Below are 21,455 nucleotides of genomic sequence, written 5' to 3'. Positions count from 1 at the left end.
CTCCCCCAAGCTGTTCACTTGACCTTGGCTGATGAATGGAAATGGAGTTCAGAGTAGGAGTAGTGTCCTGATCCTGTTGAAGGATTGATAGGATTAAAGAATCCAATCTGGAGGAAAGCTTGGTCCTACATTGCTGTTTCAAATGCTCTCAGCTTCTTTTTGAGGGCATAATTTCTCTGTGGATTATAATGTTGACATAGGCTATACTGGGGAGGTGATGGGTAGAATAGTCAAAGGTGACCCCAGAGAAGGATGAACTGGGGATCTCTGGCTTTTTTCAGGGGGTTGGGTAGGGGCTTGTTGCAGTAAATGCTGAAGACTGTTATTCCAGGTGCCTGGAGGCACCTTACTTGGTGGTGCCAACAGGCCAGTTGTGAAGTGCCTGTACCTACATTTAGGCAGAAACCTTGCTCCATGCCCATTTTGTCACTAAGCAAACTCTTAGCTCCAGCTCTCTTTCCACCTATACATCTGTGCTACACATTGTCCCTTTCCCCTTCCCTGATTTCACCTAGATACAAAGATGTGTGTTAGGCAACAGTTGATTTGCCTCCAGGAGGTTTTCAGGAACATCGAACTCCTGGGGAAAGGGCAGTTTTCTCCGTGTTGGGGCTCATGAGACCAGTTGTAATTTTTTAAAACATTTTTTTTAAGTTTACTTTTGAGAGAGAGAGAGAGAGAGAGAGAGAGAGAGAGAGAGAGAGAGAGAGAGAGAGAATCCCAAGCAGGCTTCTCTCTGTAAGCGCAGAGCCTGGTGTAGGGCTCAATCACATGAACCCTGAGATCATGACCTGAGCCAAAATCACGAGTCAGATGCTTAACTGATGGAACCATGCAGATGCTCCAAGACCAGTTGTAATTTGAATCCGAATACTAATGGGGAGGGTAGAGGTGATGACTGCTAAGTTGGGAGCTGGGGAGGAACAGTCCCAGGGTGGAAGTGAGAATGGAAACAGAAGGGGACCACTTCTTAAAACCTGAACTAGTTCTTCTGCCAACAGCTCCTTGGAGGTGAAGTGCTCCCTGTGTATTGTGGGGATCCAGGCCCTGGCAGAAATGAATCGGTGGCGGGAAGTCCTGTCCTGGGTTCTTCAATATTACCAGGTTCCTGAAAAGCTACCCCCCAAAGTCCTGGAGCTATGGTAGGTCATTGTTCTGACTCATTGGATCAGTTCAGGAACAAGAGGATATTCATGTCCTTTTCTGAATCAGTGCCTAATATCTTCTCTTTTGCCCTTCTCTACCATTTCCTTCCAAATATGATTCTTTCCCTGTGTTTTTATTTTTGTTTTGTTTTTTGGTTTTTGGTTTTTTTCGGACTTCAAAACATAGTGATAAAGGATGAGGAGGGGGGAATGTTGGGTAGAGGAAAAGAGGAGGAGGGGGACAAAGGGGAACAGGAGATGTGAAGAGGGGTGATACAACTGGAATATGTCAGAGCTGAGGGAGCTTCTTGCTACTTCCTAGGAATTCCTAATTCTTACCAATGTCATCATCCCCTAGGGAAGGACTGGAGGACAACAGGGAAGGGGTTGAGTGGGAGAATGTAGTGGTTTATGAGAGGTAAACCAACCGTGGAGCACTAACTGTTCTTTTTTTGGGGATTGGATTATTCGGGGCTGCAGTGTTCTTTTATACAGCAAAATGCAAGAGCCTGGAGCTGTGCTGGAAGTGGTCAGTGCCTGGCTGCAAGACCCAGACAATCAGGACCTTCCAGAATACAGAGCCTTGGCAGAACTTCACCTACAGCGGGTGCTGCTACCCCTGGGCTGCTTGTCGGAGGCTGAGGAGCTAGTGGTGGGCTCTGCAGGCTTCAGTGAGGAACAGCGGCTGGACGTACTCCAGGCCATTAGTAAGGCAAGGCAGCAGCAGAAACACCAATGCTTGGGCTCTGAGAAGGCCCAGAAGCTGAACCAGGAAGGTAGGACATTCTCCTTCTGTGGCCTCCGTAAAGTGGAGTTGTAAGCTTTCCCCTGGACCTTGGGGTTTATCATGACTTTTCCAAGAGCTTGGGAGCAATTATTTGTATGAGTAACTCCCAAATCGCAGAATAGGAAACCTGTTGATTTGATTAAAAAAGCCAAGCCCTGACCCTCTGTAGTTGGCAGTGGAAGGAGAGTCTCCATACAGGGAGGTGTCACTGAGTCTCAGGATCTTTAACTCTTGTTTCTTGAAAGCCACCTTTTCCTTGGGGTCCTTTCATTAGATCTCTTGTCTCTATCATGCTGGCCAGAGTGGGATGTTATTCCTCCTTTAAAGACTGGTCCAAATACAGATGCAGCTGAGGTATGCGGTGGGATACCAAAAGGAAAATAAGCTGGCACAATAACTTGGTAAATTGACTTAGATAAAAATGACTTACCTTCATCTTGGGCCCCACTGCCCAGTATGCTGTCTGCCTTTATTTACTAGATCTCTTGAGTATCTTCTTCAGTGACCTCTGTCCCCCCGAAGGGGCAGCCCACCTCTGCCAATTAGAGTGCAGTTTCACAAGATGGCTTTTACAGGGGAGCCACTTCAAGACTCAGCATCATACACCTGGCTGGCATCATGCAAGGGGTTCCTACACAGGGTTGGGTATGGGCTTGGGGGTTGTTTTGTTACAAGGGATTTTAAAAGTCCTCTGCTCCAGACCCTTGCCAGGTCTTTGAATCCTTTTCATCTCCTTTTCAAGTGATCATCTAGTCTATACAAGGACTGAAAATCCACTATCTCCAGAAGCAGCTCATTCCATCTGTGAAGAGTTCTGTAGAGAAGTTCTTCCTGATGCTGGATTTAAGTTTTTTTTTCTGGTAGTTTTTAGGTACTGTTCCTTGATTTTTCTCTTGGTATATACAGAATAAGTCTGATCCTTTTTTTTTTCTATGAAAGTTCTTCAGTTAAATGTAATCCTGTTCTCCAAAGTGTTTTTTCTTTGTGTGCTAATGAGCATGAAACTTCTGAGATAGAATCACTTCTTTGCCAACAGGTTGTTGGCTTCAAGAATGAGCTGTGACTACCCAGACTCTCTGCCCCTCCATCTCCTGGGGAGGAAAGGTTAAGAAAAGGGTTTGATGGCAAGTTCAGACTGTTCTATCAGGACTTGGCACCACTTGTTCTTGGGCTGGTGGTGTTCATGTTTATATTTAGAACTTAAGACTTTTGAATTCTTCACTATATGTATTAAGTGCACTTCATTTTCCTGTATTAATGTGATCATCAAGAACTATTGCTCTGTGTAACTCTCTGTACATATCTTAGGCCAGAATATAAAGAAAGCTATAAAATTATGAGTCTATTGAAAAAAACACACCAAATATGCCAGGTTTACCCAGCTGAGTAGGTGTTGTCTGTCCAAAATCTCTCCTAAGGAGATGATATTCTAGTGATGTTGTCTGTCCTCAAAACATTTTGGAGTTTTTAGAATTTCTTTTAGAACCACTTTATGAATTACATGAGTAAACTAGTCTTGTTACCTTTTGCTCAACTCTCATAATCAAGCTCAAAGCTCAGAATCAGTGAAGCTGGTTCCTGTGACTTATGTTGCAGTTATGCTTTATCTCCCTGACCAGGCTCCTTCTCCCACAAGTTCCTGTCACTACTGATGTTGCTCCGCCGGCTTTGGGATTCTACAGTGAGCCACTTCTTTTCCCTGCCCTTCAAAAAGAGCCTCCTGGCTGCCTTGATCCTCTGCCTCTTGGTGGTAAGGTTTGATCCAGGTAAGTGATGAAGCCAGTCTTCCCTCCCGCTCTTCCTGGGGAAGGGACAGTTGGATAGGGGCTGGGCTTGTGGGAGGCCTCCTGGGAACGGAGGTATCTATCTCCTGGGCCACTTCTCCCCAAGTCTCTTCTATAGGGAGGAGGGATTGTTGGGCCTCATTGGGATCCAGCCAAACCCACCTAGGAGAGAATAGCCCTGGAATCCATGAGAGCAATCCCTCATGGAGGAAACTGCCTCTACTCTGTTGACTCCTGGAACATTGACTGAGTCATTGTCATCTCCTTTATTCAGGGGTGAACTCTGACTAGAAACTCAGAATTAAAAAAAAATTTTTTTCCTAATCATCATATCTAAAAAAAATTATATTAAGTTATAAATAAAATACATGTATACTTTAGAAAATGTGGAAAATAGAAAAAAGTATAAAGAAAACAGAAATCACCTAAAAGTTTGCCATTGTAATGGCTATACTTTCGGTCTTTTTCTTTATGGATATAGGTACAATTTTGCAGGTTATAAATATTCTTTAAAACGTCTTTCAATGGCTAAATAATATTCCAATTGATAGAAACTTCCATAATTGATTCACAGTTCCCTATTGTTGAACACTTTGATGATTTCTTTTTTTTTTTGTTTTATGTTTATATATTATTGAGAGAGAGAGAGAGAGAGAGAGAGAGAGAGAGAGAGAGAGAGAGAGAGGAGCAGAGGGAAAGAATCCCAATCAGGCTTCAGGCCCAGCACGTAGCCTGAGCAGGGCTTGATGTATGCCTGATCCCAGGATCCTGGGATCATGACCCAAGCTGAAATCAAGAGTCGGGCTCAACGGACTGAGCCACCAGGTGCCCTTAGTGTCCTGGTCTTCTAAGTGGGGACAGCAGGAGACAGTTTGAGCTTGCTGGTTCCATGGTTGCTTGGAGCTTCCTTAAAATGCCCTGGCCTGACACTCCTGACCCCCAGTGGCAGTCTTGGTTCATTGCAGTGGTGGTGCTGCAGGAGAGGAGAACCCATGGCTAGGCTGCAACTAGAACTCTGTAGGAAGGATATAAAGAGAGGAGACTGTCAATAGCTTTCTTTAAAAACAACATTTTTCCTTTTAAGAAGAAAAAATCAGTTAAAAAATTAGTAACCAAATAAGGAAAAACAAACCCACCAACTCAGCCCTAATTCCAAAGAGGTAGATTTTACTTTATTTTCAATATAATTAATGGATGATAAAAATAGGTAATACTGTCACTTGGCTCCAGGATGAGAAGGTACAAAAAGGATTGGAGAGGAAGTTTCTTCTTAAAAACCTATCTTCCCAGAGGCAGCCACCATCACCAGTTTGTGTGTGTGTGTGTGTGTGTGTGTGTGTGTATATCAAAAAGTTAGATTAAAAATATAATAAGTTTCGATCTTTTTCTCAGCAAACTTAAGGTCATTGTAATCCAAGGCACCTGGGTGGCTCAGTTGGTTAAGAGTCTGACTTCAGCTCAGGTCATGATCTCACTGTCTGTGGTTCAAGCTGTACTGACAGCTCAGAGCCTGGAGCCTCCTCTGAGTCTCCCTCTCTCTCTGCTCCTCCCCTGCTCATGCTCCTGTCTCTCTTGTTCTCAAAAAATAGACATAATTTTTTTTTTTTAAATCCAAGTGAAGAAAATATCTCCCAGAGAATATATCCTAGAGAAAGTGAAACTCTTTATTGTTGGGGAGGGGAGGAGGAGCCAATAATATTAAACATCAAAATATGCTTTAAAAAGATCAGACATACTCCCAGAGTGGCAGAGTTTCCAAGAGATGGGACTTGAGGCTGAGGGAAGAGGAGGGGAGTAGAGGTGGGGATACTGACATCATACTTCCTTTTCCCTTGCAGCTTCTCCTTCATCCTTGCCCTTCCTCTGCAAGCTGTCTCAGCTCTTCCATCGGATTCAGGAAGCCATATTTTCTCTCTACCGGCTTCCTATCCATGACTGAGTGGTCTTTCCCATTCACCTCAACCTTGCTAATCCCCAAGTTTGCTGTGACAGAAGCAGAGTAACTCATCCATGGCGTCCTATTTCCTGTTGCTGGCTGGGCCCCCATAGGAGTGGGGCCAGCCCGATTCTAGAAAGAGCTGATCCAGTATGGTGAACTGTGTTTTGCCACCTGAATGTTTTCCACTTTGCACCCTACTTTGGCTGATGTTGGTAGGAAATGTGGAAACAAAGGGGGCCAGAGAGCTCAAGTCCTCCAGAATAGTATTCCCTTTTACCAGGGGCCCCTCATAAAGGAGGGGTTTGGGAAAGGAGACTGTATCCGTGAAATATTCCATCTTCTTGGCAAAGGCAAGGGGTTGATTTTTCAGGTCAGCAGGTTAATGAAGCTGGAAGTTCAGAAAACTCTGATGGAATGACCCTTGGCCTTTTACTTTCTTGAAAAACTTACCTTTGAGATTTGCTTCACAGGGCAGGTCCTTAATTAGGCAGAGTGTGAGGATCTATGAGGGCCTTTTACTTCTCCTCTATGCTCCTCTCCACAGATCTGGTCTAATTATTCCTGTGGTTTTGCAATGGGCTTGAAGCTGCATGGGCCCTCTCTTTTTAGACCAGGACATGGCTTTCAGAACCACCCAGGTCACTATTGAAAGCAAAGTAAGGCTGCTCTGCCCTTCTCACTGGGGAAATGATCCTGCTCGGTGCCTCTTGGGCTTCAGCTCAATTTTCCAGGTTGTCAGTGGCCAAGTCCTGCTCTATTACACACTCAGCATTCCTGTGCTCTCTTTCTTCCTGTCAGTCCCTTCCCCCTGCTCTGCAATAGTATTTTTGTACTTTGTCTGATGGCTGTTTTACCAGGTTCTACCTGTATCTTTGCTTCCTCAGTACATATTGTTGCTGGTCCGCCAACCCCTTCTATGTCCTGTTGTTCTAATTATATTTTATTGTTTGTATAATGTAGAAGTCTTTCTGCTTGTGTGGCCTTGAAAAGTAGGTTAGCCTTAGAGGCTGATGAGCTGAAAATGGAACTGGGTAATCAGGTGAGCTGGAAGGGATATGTGGAGGGAGTTGTGCAGAGGGAAGACATGGGTTTTGAAGGCAATGAACGATTTTATTCATTGTTAGGGGGAGGAGGCATTGGAGCCATAGCATTTGAGTATTTGAAATGTTTCAGTGTTTTCTGTCACTGGCTGCGAGAATCTTACATGTGTCTGTGCAAGTATATGTACACAATACTACACTGTCAGAATTATGAAAGGCTTCCTGCAGGGGTTAGCCTTTCTGAGGCTGAAGGCCAAACAAACCATTCATCTTCCTGGGGCTCTGGGCAGTGTTGATGCCGGAATATAGGAGATGCGTTTAGTAGTTTTCCATAGGTTCCTCTTCAGGAGTTCCAAGTCAATAACTTCTCTTTAGTAAAATGGGTAGACTAAGTAAACCTCACAGGTCATTGGGAGATAAATCCCTAGGGTGTGTCCAACTCTGTAGGAAACAAATCTGTGCTTTTATGTTTGGGCTTTTAAATAGTTAAGACCCTTGGGGAGAGGAAAGGAGACAAGGTGAGATCTCTGTTGGAATTATTTCTGAAAATAAAAATCTGGTCCCTTTCACTACCCTAGATAAAACTCTTTAATGGCTTCCCATGGCTCACGTGGGATTTCTTCTTAAATTTAAATCCCCTTATGCACTAGTTTTGGCTAACACCTCGTCTTTCATGTGGGGTCTCTGTTCCTTACTCACACTGCCCTTCAGCTGCTGAGCCAGTCACAGGTTTCTGAGCATTGCATGCTTCCTCACACCTCGGCTCCTTCGGTTCCCTCTGGAAGGTCCAGCTCCCACTTTTTGGCCAGCTCAATTCTAGACTTACTCAAGGGTTACCTTTGGGAATCCTTTCCCTATGTCCTCTGCTTCCAGGCCCCTATCTCATGTCCTTTCTGTGGTAGTGACCCTATGGCCTTATAATTGTGAAATCCTCTTGCCTCCAGTAACTGTGAGCTCTTTGAAGCTGGAGAGTGTGGCTTGTGGCAGTGTTTAAGAATCAAGTTTGGATTCCTGCTGTACCACTCACTAGGTGTGTGACTGTTGGAAAGTGACTTATCCTTTTCAGCCTCAGTGTCCTCATCTGTTAGTGAGTTATTATCTCATAGGGACTTTTGGTGGAGCAAATGAGAGCCTCCTTACCTAGTGCTTGGCACGCTGCCTCAAATAAGAACTCTTGTGAGTGGTAGCTATTTCTCCATTGCTTAGCTGAACACCTGGGAATTTGAAGGTATTCAGAGGTGTTTAAACTAATGAGCTGATATAGCTGCCATGACGAAATGTCTGTGTGCTTACAGTGTGTTTTGTATTGTGAAAACCCTGAGTAAAAAGAAGACTCAACTATGCCCAGTTCATTTTTCTGTCTGTCCCCTGAAGTTCCTTCATATTATTATGCTTATAGGCCTCTTGGTTCTCTGTTTTATGTTTGTCTTGAACTCTGCAATGTTGTCTGGTAACCAGCCCCAGCTACCTTCCCAGTCAGACGAGGAACTCAGAACCAAAACTGCTCTGATGACTTTGACCTTTTCTAAGGATGGAGGCTTGTATTAAATCAGTCTTCAACTTTGGGCTTAACGAGGTCAGAAATGAAGAGAGGACATCCTTGTTAGGCCTATACCTGTGCTGTCCAGTATGGTAGCCATTAGCCACGTGTGGCTTTTGAACACTTGAAATATAGCTGGTCCAAATCGAGATGTTCTATAAATGTAAAATGCTCACCTGGATTTTGAAGACTTAGTGTTAAAAAAAAGAATGGAAACTCGAATATTTTTTGTATTGGTTGCATGTTGAAATTATAATATTTTGAATATATTGGGTTAAATAAAATCTATTATTAAAATTAACTTCAACTGTTTCTTTTTACTTTTTTTGTGGAGGTACTAGAACGTTTAAAGTGACATATACGGCTCACATTGAATTTCTTTCGGACAGTGCTATTGAACACACACGGTACACATCAAGTTCAGGGGATGGCAATCTGAGAAGCAGCATTGTATGGTGGGATTTTACAGTGTTAGATCTGGAAAGATCATCTCTTATATTCCCCCCCACTTTTTTTTTAAGTTAAGGAAATCAAGACCCAGAGAGGTGAAGTGATTTGCCCTGAATCACATAGCCTGAATAAGATCAAGGTCTCCTGACCCTCAAGTGTGGTGTTCTTTTCACTGCAATATGATTCTGCTTCACTTGCTCTAAAATCAGTCACTCTCTGGCTGAAATTCACTGTTAATATGCAAATATATCTGGGAAGGGTAACTTTAGCTGGAGTTAGTTGATTTGTTTTACTGGGTTCTGAGAGAATATAACATAGAACAGATATTTTATAATTTAGGGATGCTAAGGAGGGCAGCAATGGGGGTAATGCTCTTCTGTGGTCAAATAGGAGGCTGAAGAGGTTGGGGTGAGGTGGAGAGATGAAATTAGGCTACTCTGGGCAATTGTAGGGGTAGATGGGCTGGACAAGGACAGAGTTGTTCTGCTTCTGGAAAGGGGCTTAGAAGGGACTGAGGAGCTTTGTGCAGGTGATTCCACTCTTTTACATGTATGTGTTTGCACATGTATACATGTAGACCATTTAAAAGTGATACTCAAGTTTTATATTTATGGAACAGAATTCAAATGTTACAAAAGGATATTCATGGAAAAAAATATCTTTTTTTCCACTTCTGGTTTCCTGCCCAGAGGCCACCACTGTTGCCAGTTTGTTTGTACTTCCAGAGGTAATCTTTGATATTAAGCTTTTCTTTCTCTTATATAAGTGATGGCATACATACACTACACATGCTGTGCCAAAATTTTTTAAATTAATTAATCTTGGATGATTATTCTTATTAGCTCATACGGAGCTCCCTCATTCTTATTAGAGATTTAGTATTCCATTGTGTGATAGGATCGCAGTGTATAAAACCCCTATGCTCCCCCCTTTTTTAAACTTTATTTATTTATTTTGAGAGAGAGATAGAGTGCTTGAGTGGGGTAGAGGCAGAGAGAGAGAGAGGGAGAGAGAGAGAATCCCAAGCAGGCTCCATGCTGTCAGAGCAGAGCCCGATGTGGGGCTTGAACTCACAAACTGTGAGATCATGACCTGAACCGAAATTGGATGCTCAGCTGACTGAGCCACCCAGGCACCCCTATTATCTCTATTTTGGAGATGACAAAACAGATACAAAGGGGTTAAATAACTTGCCCAATTGTCCCATAGCTATTAAGTGGTAAAGCTAGGATCTGAACCTAGACAGACTGGGGCTGGAGTTCATGTTCTTATATCCTTTATAACACATAGAATGAGCCATGCAGGTAAGAGGCCATGAAATAAAGATTTGTTGAATAAACTTGGATTCAGTCTCGAGAATTAGAGGAAGGAAGAAATAGACATAACAAAGAGGGTGGACAGAAAGACAAGCATCAGAGCTGAAGGGTGGAGGTGGATGTAGAAAGAGAAGAAAGGACACAGGACTTTGGCACCTGTTTTAGCCGTATCATTGCTCACTGCAGAGGGAAAGAGCAGGAGGTATTCCTTTTCAACTGTACCAGTGATGACAAAGACAGCTTGGCAGGTATCCTTCAGTGTAGATATAAATACAAGCTTGTGGTTCTATCAGATGACTTATATGGATATGCCAAGCTCTTGGTTACCAGTAGCCTCAGCTGGATCCCAAGGAATGGGCGGTTTTTCTGAAAGGAAGCCACTCTGTGTCTTTGATCACTTTCAAAGTGTTGTCTGAGAATTTTGCTCACCCTTTCCAATCCATTGCCAAGCTGGAAATCTGCTAAAATTGGCTTGTTATGCTAAAAGAGCCACCCTGCCCATTCCAAATCTCCCTTAGCATTTGGTCTGACTGTGGATAGCAGCCTCCTCCCAGCAGGTACCCATTGCTCTGGAACATTCTGAGAATCTACTCCCTCCCGTCTTAGTACTCATTACTGTTCTGTCCCATTTGTGGATTTCATGGTTTCCTAGGTGACAATTAGCTATTTCAGAAGTGTTAATGACTAAAAGACATGACCCATTAATCTTCCCAAGAAACACATGGATTTTTACAAGGCATTTTTTGTATTAAATATAATTTATTGTCAACTTGGTTTCCATACAACACCCAGTGCTTATCCCAACAGGTGCCCTCCTCAATGCCCATCACCCACTTTCCCTTCTCCCCCCTACCCTACAAAGCATTTTTAAAAATTGTTTTGTTTTGAAAAACAAAGCTTAAACCCAATTAGGTAATTTTGCTATATAAATGAGAGGGAGTGTGGGACGGTGTTTGAGAGTGTGAACCCTGGGGCCATAATACCCAAGTTCATATCTTGGTTTGCCAACTTTGACCTTGGGCAAACTGTCTTTCCTGTGCCTTACTTTCTTCATCTGTAAAATGAGGATAATAATGTATTTACTTCATAGGTTTGTTGTGAGGATTAAATGGTGCTAACATGTATGAACACTTAAAAAGTTCATGGCATATAGTGAGCAGGTGCTAGTTATTGTGGCTATTAATTAAGTGTGAGATGTGGGAGGGGAGAGCTAGTAGTGTTAGAAACCACTATCTTTCGGGGCGCCTGGGTGGCTCAGTCGGTTAAGCGGCCGACTTCCGCTCAGGTCATGATCTCGCGGTCAGTGAGTTCAAGCCCCGCGTCGGGCTATGTGCTGACAGCTCAGAGCCTGGAGCCTGTTTCAGATTCTGTGTCTCCCTCTCTCTGACCCTCCCCCGTTCATGCTGTCTCTCTGTTTCAAAAATAAATAAACGTTAAAAAAATTAAAAAAAAAAAAAAGAAACCAGTATCTTTCATATATCAAACTGCAAAACAGGTAGCCTCTCCTGATTCCCGATTCTCAGCTCAGGAACTAGGCTTTGCAGGTGACTCTAACTACTTAAAGAAGTGCCAAACCTTTTTTTTTTTTTTTTTATGTTTATTTAGGAACATATTTAATTAAAAAAAAATTTTTTTTTAATGTTTATTTATTTTTGAGAGACAGAGAGAGACAGCATGAGCTGGGGGAGGGGCAGAGAGAGAGGGAGACATAGAACATGAAGCAGGCTCCAGGCTCTGAGCTGTCAACACAGAGCCCGGTGCAGGGCTCGAACTCACTAGCCGTGAGATCATGACCTGAGCCGAAGTTGGACGCTTAACCAACTGAGCCACCCAGGTGCCCCAAGAACATATTTAATTTTCTGAATATGCAGGACAGTCATATAGTTTTTTAAAAAGTTTGAAAACGCTTTAATGTGAAGAACTTTCTATTCCTATCTACCATCTAGCAAGTTCCTTCCCAAGTACTCTCCCAAGTACTGGCCACTGCTATTTGTTTTTTTGTTTCTTCTTCTAGCATTTCTTTGTACATATCTAAAAAAATATGGATGTAGATCCTAATTTTCTTTTTTTAAAAAATACAATTGTATGTTATATATACTGTTTTATTCCTTGTTCTTTTACTTTTCAAAGGTGTAGAATGATTTTGAGGGAGATAAAGGAAAGTATGTTATGATGTGGACCTTTGGAAATAGGACTAGGCTGGTTTTGGTTCTGGCTCTGCTACTAACTTGCTCTATAATTTTGCAAAAGTCACTTAATCTTGGATCACAATTTTCTCACTTAAAAGATGGCAATAAAAATTACCTGCCTTATTTTCTTTATGATACTTTGTGTCAAGTGAGCAAAAATCTATACAAACTTTGAAAAGTATTAAGTGACATACATAGAATGGGGTATTGAAAATCCTACATAATATTTAATATTATGAAATAGGATTAAGTCTTTTTATTAAAATAGGTTAAAATATTTGAAATAGGGGCATCTGGGTGGCTCAGTCGGTTAAGGATCTGACTCTTGGTTTTGGCTCAGGTCATGATCTCCCAGTTTCTCAGTTCAAGACCCATGTGAGGCTCTGTGCTGACAGTTCAGAGCCTCTTAAAAAAATATTTGAAATAGGTGCATGAAATAGAAAGGTTAAATAGATACTGACTTTTTATATAGGCACATTTAGTTGAATTAAGTAAGACTTAAATGTTTCACTAGAGATTTGTGTATAGTTACATAGCCAACTGCAAATTATCACTTTCTGTGAACTATTTAAAAATTTTTTAAGTGTTTATTTATTTTTGAGAGAGAGAGAGAGAGAGTGAGAGTGAGAGGTGGAGGGGCAGGGAGAGAGGGAGACACAGAATTCAAAGCAGGCCCCAGGCTCTTAGCTGTCAGTGCAGAGCCCAATGCAGGGCTCGAACCCATGAACTGTGAGATCATGATCTGAGCTGAAGTCTCACAGCTGAGACTGAAATCACTCTAGGTCCATCCATGTTGTCACAAATGGCAGATCTCATTCTTTTTTTATGGCTGAGTAATATTTCATTATATATATATATGCCACAACTTCTTTTATCCATTCATCTAAGTCTGACTTAACTGACTGAACCACGCAGGCACCTCTGAACTATTTAAACTAATCAGGTAATATGGGGCGCCTGGGTGGCTCAGGCGGTTAAGGGTCCGACTTCAGCTCAGGTCATGATCTTGCGGTCAGTGAGTTTGAGCCCCGCGTCGGGCTCTGGGCTGATGGCTCAGAGCCTGGAGCCTGCTTCCGATTCTGTGTCTCCCTCTCTCTCTGCCCCTCCCCCGCTCATGCTCTGTCTCTCTCTGTCTCAAAAATAAATAAACGTTAAAAAAAATTAAACTAATCAGGTAATAGGTTAAAAAATAATATGCTTTTAAGAGACTCTTAAAAACTGAGAACAAACTGAGGGTTGATGGGGGGTAGGAGGGAGGGGTGGGTGGGTGATGGATATTGAGGAGGGCACCTTTTGGGAAGAGCACTGGGTGTTGTATGGAAACCAATTTGATAATAAATTTCATATAAAAAATAATATGCTTTCTGCCTTACCTTTACTTATGGCTTTTAGGAAGAGGAGGGTGGGGGCTAGTGACTGAGGAGGTAATAGAATTTGTAAGAGAATATATATTTTCAAACTAGTATAATATACATATTTATATATTTTTCTATTTCTTTTTTTAAATGAAGTTGATGCACAATGTTACATTAGTTTTAGGTGTACAGCATAGTGATTGGACAACTCTACATTATGCTGTGGTTATGCTGTGCTCACCATAAGTGTAGTTACTGTCTGTCACCACACAACGTTATTGATTACCATTGATTATATTCTCGATGCTGTGCTTTTTATCCCTATGAATTATCATTCCATAACTGGAAGCCTGTATCTCCAATTCCCCTTCATCTATTTTGCCCCTGCCCCCATCCCCCTTTCCTCTGGCAACCATCAGTTTGTCTTTTGTATTTATGGGTCTCTTTCTGCTTTTTGTATGTTTATTCATTTGTTTTGTTTTTTAGATTCCACAGATAAATGAAATCACTCTAGGTCCATCCATGTTGTCACAAATGGCAGATCTCATTCTTTTTTTTATGGCTGAGTAATATTTCCATACATATATATATATATATGTATATATATATATATACATATATATATATATGGCATATATATATCTATATGCCACAACTTCTTTTATCCATTCATCTATTGATGGATATTTGGGCTGCTTCTATATCTTGGCTATTGTAAATAATGCTGCAATAAACATAGGGGTAGATACATGTTTTTGAATTAGTATCTTCTTCTTTATTTATTTACTTATTTATTTATTTATTTATTTATTTACATTTTAGCTAACATACAGTGCAATACTGGTTTCAGAAGTAGAATTAAGTGATTCATCACTTATATACAACATCCAGTGATCATCACAAGTGCTCTCTTTAGTCACCCATCTAGTCCATCTCCTATCTACCTCCCTCTGTCAACCCATAGTTTGTTCTCTATCATTAAGAGTTTCATGTGGTTTGTTTCCCTCTCTTCCCACCCCTTCCCATATGTTCATTTGTTTTGTTTCTCAAATTCCACATATGAGTAAAATCATATGATGTTTGTCTTTCTCTTATCGACTTATTTTGCTTAGCATAATAGATTCTAGTTCCATACATGTCATTGCAAGTGGTAAGATTTCATTCTTTTTGATGGCCGAGTAATATTCCATTGTATTCCACACCTTCTTTATGAACTAGTATTTTCATTTTCTTCGGATAAATACCCAGTAGTGGAATTATTGGATAGTATGGTATTTCTATTTTAATTTTTTGAGGGACCTCCATACTATTTTCCATAGTGGCTACACCAATTTTCATTCCAGCAACAGTACACAAAGGTTCCTTCTTGTGAGAGAGTATTTGGTTTGGCTAAAGACAAAGGCTGAGAATACCTGGACCAAGAGGGGTAAATCTGCTCTGAAAGATAAGCAAGAGGCCATCACAGAGAAGCAGGTACAGGTGGGTAAGGTTTTGGTACGTACTTGAGTTTTAAAAATGGATTCATGAGGCAATATTTATGGGATCAAAAACCAAAAAAATCAAATTGACCAGAGTGAAAAATAGCCTGGGTCCTAGGCTGGCTCTGCTGCTACATGGAATGGACTTTATTTTCAGGTTCTTTTAACAGTCCATGTTACTTGTTATATTTTTAACATACAAAATACTTTTTATTCAGTCAAACAACTTTACTAAAAGAAACATGAAAAGTAGTGTATATCTTCTCTTTGATATACATTTATGTTTTTTTTATTATAAACACATATTGACTACTTTGAGTCCTGCAGTTTTTTTTTCATTTAATATTATCATCTACTCAGTTTCCAACATTATCTATTTCCTTATAATATGCATTTGTTTCCTAGGGTGGCTGTCACATATTACCACAAACTGAATGGGTTAAAACACAGAAATTTATGCTTTCACAGGTCTGGAGATTAGGAGTCCAAAATCAAGGTGTCTCTCTCTGAAGGCTGTAGGGGAGAATCTTTCCTTGCCTTTTTCAGATCTGAGTGGCTCCTGGCATTCACTGCCTTGGAGCAGCATAACTCCAATCTTCATTTGGCCTTCTGTGTTTCTATCTTCTTTTCTGATGCTTTCAAGGGAACTTGTCATTAAATATAGGACCCATCCTAATCCAGATGATCTCATCTTGATGCATCTTAATTGTATCTAAAAAGACCGGTATCCCAAATAATAGTGTGAGGTTCTGAGTGGCATATCTTCTGAGTGGCCACAACTCAACCCTCTCCTATACATTAGTAGCCATATAATATTCCTTCTTATTAACACGTTGACCATTTCAGTTCTTTCTGACTTTTTGCTAATAAGAACAGCAGCTCGAAACAGATTGCATATGAAAATGCTATGAAACAGTACTATTATTTTCCTTGTGTGTTATTTTCCTGGAATAATTTCCAAAGTCAATTTGTAATGTCAGTGGTAACAACAGGATTCCACCTCTTTTAACATACTGCCAGGTGTGGTCCAGAGAGACTGGATCACTTTGTAATACTCATACAAATATGTGAAATACACTATGAGTAGGGAGATAAAGCAACCAAAGTCACAACAACAAAGAGCAAGTAACACACTCCAAAAACCACCTCCTGAAGGGCCAGGCCCTGGACAGTGTATGACCCCTCTTTAATATGGTAGTGCTAGCAGGTGCAGGGCACATAACAAGCTTTTAAAACACTAGCCAGAATGATGAAATGGAAGAATTCCCCTCAAAAGAAATTCCAGGAAGAAATGACAGCTAAAGAATTGATCAAAACAGATATAAACAATATAACTGAACAAGAATTTATAATAATAGTTATAACATTAATCGCTGGGCTTGAAGAAAGCATAGAAGACAGCAGAGAATCTATTGCTGCAGAGATCAAGGAACTAAAAAATAGTCATGATGAATTAAAAAATGTAAATGAGGTGCAAAATAAACTAGATGCGGTGACAGCAAAGATTGAAGAGGCAGAGAAGAGAATAAGTGAAAAAGAAGATAAAATTATGGAAAAAGATGAAGCTGAGAAAAAGATTAAAAAATTCTGGACCATGAGGGGAGAATTAGAGAACTAAGTGATTCAATGGAACATAATATTATCCGTATTATAGGAGTTCCAGAAGAAGAAGAGAGAGAGAGAAAGGGGTGGAAGGTGTACTTGAACAAATCATAGCTGACAACTTCCCCAATCTGGGGAAGGAAACAGACATTGAAATCCAGGAGGCACAGACAACTCCCTTCAGATGTAACAGGAATCTATCTTCTGCACGACACATCATAGTGAAACTGGCAAAATACAAAGATAAGAGAGAATTCTGAAAGCAGCTAGGGACAAATGGACCCTAACTTACAAGGGTAGATACATAAGGCTAGTAGCAGACCTATCTACTGAAACTTGGCAGGCCAGAAGGGAGTGGCAGGAAATATTCAATGTACTTAATAGGAAAAATATGCGGCCAAGGATCCTTTATCCAGCAAGCCTGTCATTCAGAATAGAAGGAGAGATAAATGTTTTCCCAGACACAAAAACTGAAAGAGTTCACCACTAAACCAGCCCTACAGGAGATCCTAAGGGAGACTCTGAGTGAAATGTTGCAAAGACCACAAAAGACCAGAGACATCACTACAAGCATGAAACCTAAAGGTAACACAATGACTCTAAATCCATATCTTTCACTAACAACACTGAATGTAAATGGACCAGATGCTCCAATCAAAAGACACAGGGTATCAGAATGGATAAAAAAAAAAAAATAAGACCCGTCCATTTGCTGTCTATAAAAGACCCATTTTATTTATTTATTTATTTATTTATTTATTTATTTATTTATTTTTTAAATACATGAAATTTATTGTCAAATTGGTTTCCACACAACACCCAGTGCTCATCCCAACAGGTGCCCTCCTCAATACCCACCACGCACCCTCCCCTCCCTCCCACCCCCCATCAACCCTCAGTTTGCTCTCAGTTTTTAAGAGTCTCTTATGTTTTGGCTCTCTCCCACTCTAACCTCTTTTTTTTCCCTTCCCCTCCCCCATGGGTTCCTGTTAAGTTTCTCAGGATCCACATAAGAGTGAACACATATGGTATCTGTCTTTCTCTGTATGGCTTAATTCACTTAGCATCACACTCTCCAGTTCCATCCACGTTGCTACAAAGGGCCATGTTTCATTCTTTCTCATTGCCACGTAGTACTCCATTGTGTATATAAACCACAATTCATTCATCAGTTGATGGACATTTAGGCTCTTTCCATAATTTGGCTATTGTTGAGAGTGCTGCTATAAACATTGGGGTACAACTGCCCCTATGCATCAGTACTCCTGTATCCCTTGGGTAAATTCCTAGCAGTGCTACTGCTGAAGAGACCCATTTTAGACCTGAGGACACCTTCAGATTGAAAGGGAGGGGATGGAGAACCATCTATCATGCTACTGGAAGTCAAAAGAAAGCTGGAGTAGCCATACTTACATCAGACAAGCTAGATTTTAAACTAAAGGCTGTAACAAGAGATGAAGAAGGGCATTATATCATAATTATGGGGTCTATCCATCAAGAAGAGCTAACAGTTATAAATGTTTACAAACTCAATTTGGAAGCACCCAAATATATATGGCAATTAATCACAAACATAAGCAACCTTATTGATTAGAATGTGGTAATTGCAGGAGACTTTAATACTCCACTTAACAGCAATGGCAGAAAATCAAGAAAGGCACAAAATCATCTAGGCAGAAAATCAAGAAAGAAACAATGGCCCTGAATGATACACTGGACCAGATGAACTTGACAGATATATTCAGAGCTTTTCATCCTAAAGCAGCAGAATACACATTCTTCTCGAGTGCATGTGGAACATTCTCCAAGATAGATCACATACTGGGTCACAAAACAGCCCTCGATAAATATAAAAGAATTGAGATCATACCATGCACATTTTGGGATTGCAATGCTATGAAACTTGAAATCAACCACAGGAAAAAGTTTGGAAACCCTCCAAATGCATGGAGGTTAAAGAACATCCTACTAAAGAAAGAATGGGTCAACCAGGCAATTAGAGAAGAAATTAAAAAATATATGGAAACAAATGAAAATAAAAACACGACAGTCCAAACGCTTTGGGATGCAGCAAAGGTAGTCCTAAGAGGAAAATACATTGCAATCCAGGCCTATCTCAAGAAATAAGAAAAATCCCAAATACGAAATCTAACAGCACACCTAAAGGAACTAGAAGCAGAACAGCAAAGAAACCTCAAGGCCAACAGAAGGAGAGAAATAATAAAGATCAGAGCAGAAATAAACAATATATAATCCAAAAAAACTCAGTAGAACAGATCAATGAAACCAAGAGTTGGTTTTTTGAAAAAATAAACAAAATTGATAAACCCCTAGCCAGACTTCTCAAAAAAAAAAGAGAGAGGACACAAAGAGATAAAACCATGAATGAAAATGGACTTATCACAACAAATCCCTAGAAATGCAAACAATTATGAGAGAATAGTATGAAAAAGTATATGCGAAGAAATGGACAAATTCCTAGATACCCACACACTAACAAAATTTAAAGATGAAGAAATAGAAAATCTGACCAGACCCATAACTAGTGAAGAAATTGAATCAGTTATCAAAAATCTCCCAAAAAATAAGAGTCCTGGGCCAGATGGCTTCCCAGGGGAATTCTACCAGACATTTAAAGCAGAGTTAATACCTGTCTTTCTCAAGCTGTTCCAAAAAATAGAAATGGAAGGAAAACTTCCAGAATCATTATATGAAGCCAGCACTACCTTGATTCCCAAACCAGGCAGAGACCCCACAAAAAAGGAGAATTACAGGCCAATATCCCTGATGAACATAGATGCAAAATTTCTCAACAAGATACTAGCAAATTGAATTCAACAGCATACAAAAAGAATTATTCAGCATGATCAAGTGGGATTCATTCCTGGGCTGCGGGGCTGTTCAGTATTTGCAAATCAATCAATGTGATACATCACATTAATAAAAGGATAAGAACCATATGATCCAGTCAATAGATGCAGAAAAAGCACTTGACAAAATACAGCATCTTTTCTTAATAAAAACCTTCAAGAAAGCAGGGATAGAAGGGACATACCTAAACATCATAAAAGCCATATATGAAAATCCCACAGCTAATATCATCCTCAATGGGGAAAAACAGAGCTTTCCCCCTGAGATCAAGAACACGACAGGGATGTCCACTCTCACCATTGTTGTTTAACATGTTTCGGAAGTCCTAGCATCGGCAATCAGACAACAAAATGAAATAAAAGGCATCAAAATTAGCAAAGAAGAAGTCAGACTTTCACTTTTCACAGACCACATGATACTCTCTGAAAGACTCCACCAAAAGTCTGCTAGAATTGATACATGAATTCAGCAAAGTTGCAGGGTACAAAATCAATGTTCAGAAACCGGTTGCATTTCTATACACCAATAATGAAGCAACAGAAGGAGAAATCAAGAAACTAATCCCATTTAAAATTGCACCAAGGACCATAAAATACCAAGGAATAAACCTAACCAAAGATGTAAAAGATCTGTATGCTAAAAACTATAGAAAACTTATGAGGGAAATTGAAGAAGACACAAAGAAATGGAAAACATTCCATGCTCATGGATTGGAAAAATAAATATTGTTAAAATGTCAATGCTACCCAAAGCAATCTGCTTTTCAGTGCAATCCCAATCAAAATTGCACCAGCATTCTTCTCAAAGTTAGAACAAACAATCATAAAATTTGTATGGAACCATAAAAGACCCCGAATAGCCAACATAATATTGAAGAATAAAACCAAAGCAGGAGGCATCGTAATCCCAGACTTTAGCCTCTACTACAAAGCTGTAATCATCAAGACAGTATGGTATTGGCACAAAAACAGACACATAGACCCATGGAATAGAATAGAGAACCCAGAATTGGACCCACAAATGTATGGAGAACTAATTTTTGACAAAGCAGGAGAGTATCCAATGGAAAAAAGATAGTCTCTTTAGCAAATGGTGCTGGGAGAACTGGACAGCAACATGCAGAAGAATGAAACTAGACCACCTTCTTACACCATACACAAAAATAAACTCAAAATGGATAAAAGATCTAAATGTAAGACAGGAAACCATCAAAACTCTAGAGAAGAAAGCAGGAAAAAACCTCTCTGACCTCAGCCGCAGCAATTTCTTGCTTGACACATCTCCAAAGGCAAGGGAATTAAAAGCAAAAATGAATTATTGAGGCCTCATCAAGATAAAAACTTCTGCACTGCAAAGGAAACAATGAACAAAACTAAAAGGCTACTGACAGAATGGGAAAAGATATTTGCAAATGACATATTGGACAAAGGGTTAGTATCCAAAATCTCTAAAGGGTTTACCAAACTCCACACCTCAAAAACAATCCAGTGAAGAAATGGGCAGAAGACATGAATAGACACTTTTCCAAAGAAGACATCCAGATGGCCAACCGACACATGAAAAGATGTTCAACATCACACATCATCAGGGAATGCAAAGGGAAACCATGATGAGATACCCCCTCACACCAGTCAGAGTGGCTAAAATTAACTCAGGAAACAGCAGATGCTGGTGAGGATGTGGAGACACGGGAACCCTCTTGCACTGTTGGTGGGAATGCAAACTGGTGCAGCCACTCTGGAAAACAGTGTGGAGGCTCCTCAAAAAACTAAAAATAGAACTACCCTACAACCCAGTAATAGCACTACTGGGAATTTATCCAAAGGATACACTAGTGCTGATACATAGGGGCATATGTACCCCAATGTTTATTATAGAGCTTTCAACAATAGCCAAATTATGGAAAGAGCCTAAATGTCCATCAACTGATGAATGGATAAAGAAGATGTGGTTTATATA

At 40.4% G+C, this 21,455-nt stretch overlaps 1 protein-coding gene across 6 annotated transcripts in view; it reads left to right on the top strand.

Moving 5' to 3' along the window:
- PEX26 (peroxisomal biogenesis factor 26) overlaps window positions 1-8,464 on the top strand; it is a 55,260-nt gene extending 46,796 nt beyond the window's left edge. For all 6 annotated transcript variants that reach the window (XM_042991463.1, XM_042991461.1, XM_042991462.1 and 3 more), the window contains 4 exons: window positions 1,002-1,142; window positions 1,626-1,921; window positions 3,552-3,698; window positions 5,555-8,464. In XM_042991463.1, the coding sequence (XP_042847397.1) occupies window positions 1,002-1,142; window positions 1,626-1,921; window positions 3,552-3,698; window positions 5,555-5,655 (685 nt within the window). In that variant the 3' untranslated portion in view covers window positions 5,656-8,464. The remainder of the gene's footprint in view (window positions 1-1,001; window positions 1,143-1,625; window positions 1,922-3,551; window positions 3,699-5,554) is intronic.
- Window positions 8,465-21,455: the final 12,991 nt, after the last annotated feature.

This window comes from Panthera tigris, chromosome B4, assembly GCF_018350195.1.
Source record: "Panthera tigris isolate Pti1 chromosome B4, P.tigris_Pti1_mat1.1, whole genome shotgun sequence".
NCBI lineage: Eukaryota > Metazoa > Chordata > Mammalia > Carnivora > Felidae > Panthera > Panthera tigris.
This window is presented reverse-complemented; position numbering and strand designations above follow the sequence as displayed.